The 5688-nt window shown below is 45.4% G+C and overlaps 2 protein-coding genes across 2 annotated transcripts; both read left to right on the top strand.

Moving 5' to 3' along the window:
* Positions 1–5: 5 nt before the first annotated feature.
* On the top strand, positions 6–2529 carry LOC128276481 (cap-specific mRNA (nucleoside-2'-O-)-methyltransferase 1-like; the record flags this gene model as incomplete). The annotated part of the gene is made up of 2 exons (XM_053014940.1): positions 6–42; positions 208–2529. Coding segments are annotated over 2 exons (2259 nt in total), but the record flags the coding sequence as incomplete, so codon positions are not given.
* Positions 2530–3934: 1405 nt separating this feature from the next.
* On the top strand, positions 3935–5683 carry LOC128276482 (cap-specific mRNA (nucleoside-2'-O-)-methyltransferase 1-like; the record flags this gene model as incomplete). The annotated part of the gene is made up of 2 exons (XM_053014941.1): positions 3935–4220; positions 4386–5683. Coding segments are annotated over exons 1-2 (1584 nt in total), but the record flags the coding sequence as incomplete, so codon positions are not given.
* Between the last annotated feature and the right edge of the window lie 5 nt (positions 5684–5688).

The following is a 5688-nucleotide window of genomic DNA, read 5'->3' as shown; positions in this document are numbered from 1 at the left end:
ATCTAATCGAAACCTCGTCGCAGAAAGGCCGAAGCGGCTTAGGTTAGTACTCTTATGTCTTCGTTATGTCTTCGTATTAGAAGGAAACTAAAATTGTGATTTGTGTCGATGTACCTACTACCTATGGGTGTTTCACCTAATCGCTCTAGCCTCAATTATGAATGATTTCAGATTGTTAACAATGTTTCACTGCTCGCATCATTTCAGGCATGAAGTTGGATCAACTAGATACTGCTGCCGCACACTGGGATGCAAAAGCAGAACAGTTGCAGATACCGGAGACGCTTGTCTGGCTAAAGAATGACTCGAAAACGGATGAACCGGGCCTTAGCAGAGATCAACTAGACGAATGGCACAAGGTAGGTCCGCCAAAGATGACAATCGACAACGAGGATAAGTACTGCGACACGGAGGTTTTACAACAAGTGCTTAAGAGTAAGAGCGTTTTTGACAATCTCCGTAACGAAGATATGCGTAAGGCTCGTTACCGGTCTAATCCGTTTGAGCTCATTAAGAACAACATATTTATCAACCGCGACGCAGTCAAGATGGCCAACATGGACGCGATGTTTGATTATATGTTCACACATCCCACCGATGAGAAAAACCAACCACTGGTGAAGGACGAGGCTTGTGATTTGTTTTATTTTGCGGACGTTTGCGCTGGTCCGGGTGGTTTCTCGGAATACGTCCTTTGGCGGAATAAGTGGCGCGCTAAGGGATTCGGTTTTACACTAAGAGGTGCAAATGACTTCCGGCTGGATGGGTTTACGGCGGGAGGACCCGAAACATTCGATCCGTACTATGGGCCGAAGGATAACGGTGACATTTTTGATCCAGAAAACATCAATGGTTTCGCCGATTACGTTATAAAGCAGACAGAAACCGGTGTTCACCTGATGATGGCAGACGGTGGGTTTTCAGTCGAGGGTCACGAAAACGAGCAGGAGATCTATTCGAAGCAACTCTACTTGTGCCAGGTGATCGTTGCCTTGGCGATTGTACGCCCTGGAGGCAACTTCGTTGTGAAGCTGTTTGATATTTTCACGCCGTTCAGCGTTGGTCTCGTCTACCTAGTGTACCGGTGTTTCCGACAGATTTGTATCTGCAAACCCAACAGTAGTCGCCCAGCCAACTCAGAGCGCTACTTAGTGTGCAAATCCAAAAAACCAAACACGGGTACGATCGAGCGCTATTTGCAGGACATCAACCGGCAGATGTTTGAAAAACGAAACACAAGCAACGATACATTAGAACTAGTAAACGAGGCGGTAATGCGTAAAGATGAGGCGTTCTATGACTACATATGTGCAAGCAATAACGAGATTGGCCGTAAACAAATCATTGCCCTGATGAAAATAGCAGCCTTCTGCAAAAACCGAGACCTGATGGAAACGCGCCAACTCGAAGTGAAGCAGAAGTGTTTAGACTTATGGAAGCTACAGGATGCGATACGCAAATCCGCAAACAAGGGTGACCCAGATCAGTACGTTAAGAAGATCTACAAAAACTGGAGTAGTCTGACAAAGCGCATGCCCCCGTCTGAAGCGCGAGTACAAATGGACTTACGGGCATCCTTTTTATCTGCCCGCGATTGGTATTTTGTGCCCATCGCCAACAAGAAAAGTAAGGACAAGAATGTTGGCTCAATTCTGCTCGGTAAGGGTGGTAAGGAGGTGTATCAGTTCGACGCGAAACATGGAACCTGGATACTAATCAAAGATGTAGCAATTGAACTGTCGCCAGCTACGATCATCTATGGTGAAATTGTGCGTGAGTTGCAGGATGAAGGAAGGTCACAGGTCACCATGCATACGTTACACATCATTGACGGACTTATGTTGGGCGGGGAAAATATAGGACATTTAACATTCAGGCAACGGTTTGAGCGTTGTCGCCAATTTGCCAAGGCGCTTAACAAGCCAATCAGGTGTGCTACAACGAACGCGAGCTCAACATCGACGTGCGCCAACTCCACTGGGTCGTTGCAGATTCGAGCAAAAAAGCACTATCACCTATCCGAGATGGAATCGTTTTTCACCTCACTAGAAATGCACCAGCTTAGGGATCTCACAAACCGTCTCGGCTACAATGTGCGTAATCCGATCAACCAGGATCGCTTCTATATACCATATGGTTTGTTGTTTCTGCGTGATGTCAAACCACAATACTCGAAGCAGTTGTCTAAACGACGGAACATGGAGTACTATTTTAATTGCAACACAGGTGAATCGAAGTTCCCGGAGCAATTCAAGAACCTCATAGAAGAAACACAGGCAACGTTCGACGAAACGTTCAATACGCGAATCCTTTGGGAGTGGGTTCACATGTACCAGGTTCAGCCGAGCGTTGATGAAAAGGATAAGAAAATTCCCGATGTCCACCGCGTTGATTTCAAAAAATTTCTTAAGAAGGCCTATCCTTCTTAAGTAATCACGAGGTTTCTTGCAACATAATCATGTCAACATTATATATATATATATAAATTTTTTTTAATAACATTTCTTTCTGTAAGGGCCAATCCCAAGAGTAGACACATAATTCAAGACCGAGACCAAGATCCCAGACCTAATCAAGAGTTCAACATCAAGTTGAACCTCCGAGAAAAGGAGTTCGAATTGTAGAATGATTTTTTGAAATAAAAGATAAATGAATAGATGAAATATTCCGTTGAATGTGTGGCTTTTTTTTCAAACATGTAAGGCAAGTCAAAGTCTCAAAGATGTTTGACACCTTCTGTTGAAGCAGCATGCCGAACGGCTTCGGGTCAAATCGGCCTTCCAACAGCCAAACAACACGCAAATTTGATCAAAATATAGCATGCAATAGTTACAAAGATCTGTCATCAATCCTTACGTTGTGGGCAACAGAGCTTGCAATTTGCGAAATGTCCAAAACATCGAAAAAAAACTATTAACAGTTTTTCTACCAGGACAATGTGTAGAATTTTCCTTGTCGAGAGCTTCTAGGATGCGACTGTCACAGTGGTGCAACAACAACAAAACAAAAATCTCTGGTTGACTTTGGCTTATCTGTCAATGGTCGTTGCAGCAGCGAAACTATGTTGCGTTTGACAGACGAGATTTTCTCCAGCGGACGGCAAATCGATACCGTACGTGAAACAAAAACAGCACGGCTGTTGCGAAACCTTGGCTCCACGGGTGGCTTGGGTGGCACGGGTGGTCGCACAATCCACGGACACTAGTCGTGCATGTAGCAAAATGACCACGATAACGTCGGTATTCCAATGGTATTGCATTGCGTGTAACTAATTCCAAGCACTGCTTCCGCTATCACCAACGTAACTGCAACTGCTGCATTGGTGTGTTATACACGAGCTGTCATTTTGTGGATGCACCTGGTTCATTTTTATTATATGGCGTTTATACAATGGCGATGACTGTTAGCCACGGCCATGCGGTTAGTTGGTGATGACGGAGGCATTTGTTTACATCGCGAAGCAGGTCTTGGAAGTCCGTTAACGAACCTAGCCCGCGCAACTAATCAATTAGTTTGACTTTATTTTAACAATTTTAATTGTTATTTTACGACTCGAACAGAGATCGATTAGGTATTGACCCGGACGGTATGTAAACAAGGTACGGCGGTGCCAGCAAGGTAACTGTTTTAAGTGGTTTCTAATCTAATAATTTTCAACGCGGTTTCTTATCGTATCATTCATCATCATCATCATCATCGTAGTTTGGAGAGCCAAGTTTATTTCGTGCAAAATGGCACAGCGCTGACTGGAGTGCAATATTAAGGTACAGGAAGCGTTCACCATTGTAGGCATATACAAGCAACCGTAGGAATAATGGATAACGTAATAAATCTGGCTGAGTCTTCCGAGGAGCACGAGACCCCCTCTGATGATTCGCAACGGTCCTTCAGAGGGCAGGGCGATTGTGGTTCGATGGAACCTACACGAAAAAAGATGCGGATGGCGGAACCAGCGGAACAAGCAAAGCCGGCATCGTTCGTTCCCGGTCTAACGGCCGATTCATCGGAAGAGCAGGAAACAGTCTCGGATGATTCACAACCACCGTCCACAATTCAAAAGACGAAGCTAAATTCCGACTCATCGTTTGGCTCGTTTTCTGGAAACTCACTACGAATGATGCGCGCAATGGGCTACACAGCGGGCTCAGGCCTGGGCAAGTCGGGCCAGGGGCGCGTAGATCTAATCGAAACCTCGTCGCAGAAAGGCCGAAGCGGCTTAGGTTAGTACTCTTATGTCTTCGTTATGTCTTCGTATTAGAAGGAAACTAAAATTGTGATTTGTGTCGATGTACCTACTACCTATGGGTGTTTCACCTAATCGCTCTAGCCTCAATTATGAATGATTTCAGATTGTTAACAATGTTTCACTGCTCGCATCATTTCAGGCATGAAGTTGGATCAACTAGATACTGCTGCCGCACACTGGGATGCAAAAGCAGAACAGTTGCAGATACCGGAGACGCTTGTCTGGCTAAAGAATGACTCGAAAACGGATGAACCGGGCCTTAGCAGAGATCAACTAGACGAATGGCACAAGGTAGGTCCGCCAAAGATGACAATCGACAACGAGGATAAGTACTGCGACACGGAGGTTTTACAACAAGTGCTTAAGAGTAAGAGCGTTTTTGACAATCTCCGTAACGAAGATATGCGTAAGGCTCGTTACCGGTCTAATCCGTTTGAGCTCATTAAGAACAACATATTTATCAACCGCGACGCAGTCAAGATGGCCAACATGGACGCGATGTTTGATTATATGTTCACACATCCCACCGATGAGAAAAACCAACCACTGGTGAAGGACGAGGCTTGTGATTTGTTTTATTTTGCGGACGTTTGCGCTGGTCCGGGTGGTTTCTCGGAATACGTCCTTTGGCGGAATAAGTGGCGCGCTAAGGGATTCGGTTTTACACTAAGAGGTGCAAATGACTTCCGGCTGGATGGGTTTACGGCGGGAGGACCCGAAACATTCGATCCGTACTATGGGCCGAAGGATAACGGTGACATTTTTGATCCAGAAAACATCAATGGTTTCGCCGATTACGTTATAAAGCAGACAGAAACCGGTGTTCACCTGATGATGGCAGACGGTGGGTTTTCAGTCGAGGGTCACGAAAACGAGCAGGAGATCTATTCGAAGCAACTCTACTTGTGCCAGGTGATCGTTGCCTTGGCGATTGTACGCCCTGGAGGCAACTTCGTTGTGAAGCTGTTTGATATTTTCACGCCGTTCAGCGTTGGTCTCGTCTACCTAGTGTACCGGTGTTTCCGACAGATTTGTATCTGCAAACCCAACAGTAGTCGCCCAGCCAACTCAGAGCGCTACTTAGTGTGCAAATCCAAAAAACCAAACACGGGTACGATCGAGCGCTATTTGCAGGACATCAACCGGCAGATGTTTGAAAAACGAAACACAAGCAACGATACATTAGAACTAGTAAACGAGGCGGTAATGCGTAAAGATGAGGCGTTCTATGACTACATATGTGCAAGCAATAACGAGATTGGCCGTAAACAAATCATTGCCCTGATGAAAATAGCAGCCTTCTGCAAAAACCGAGACCTGATGGAAACGCGCCAACTCGAAGTGAAGCAGAAGTGTTTAGACTTATGGAAGCTACAGGATGCGATACGCAAATCCGCAAACAAGGGTGACCCAGATCAGTACGTTAAGAAGATCTACAAAAA

This window comes from Anopheles cruzii, unplaced genomic scaffold, assembly GCF_943734635.1.
Source record: "Anopheles cruzii unplaced genomic scaffold, idAnoCruzAS_RS32_06 scaffold01336_ctg1, whole genome shotgun sequence".
NCBI lineage: Eukaryota > Metazoa > Arthropoda > Insecta > Diptera > Culicidae > Anopheles > Anopheles cruzii.
The sequence above is the reverse complement of the archived record's forward strand: the minus strand, read 5'-3'. Positions and strand labels throughout refer to the sequence as shown.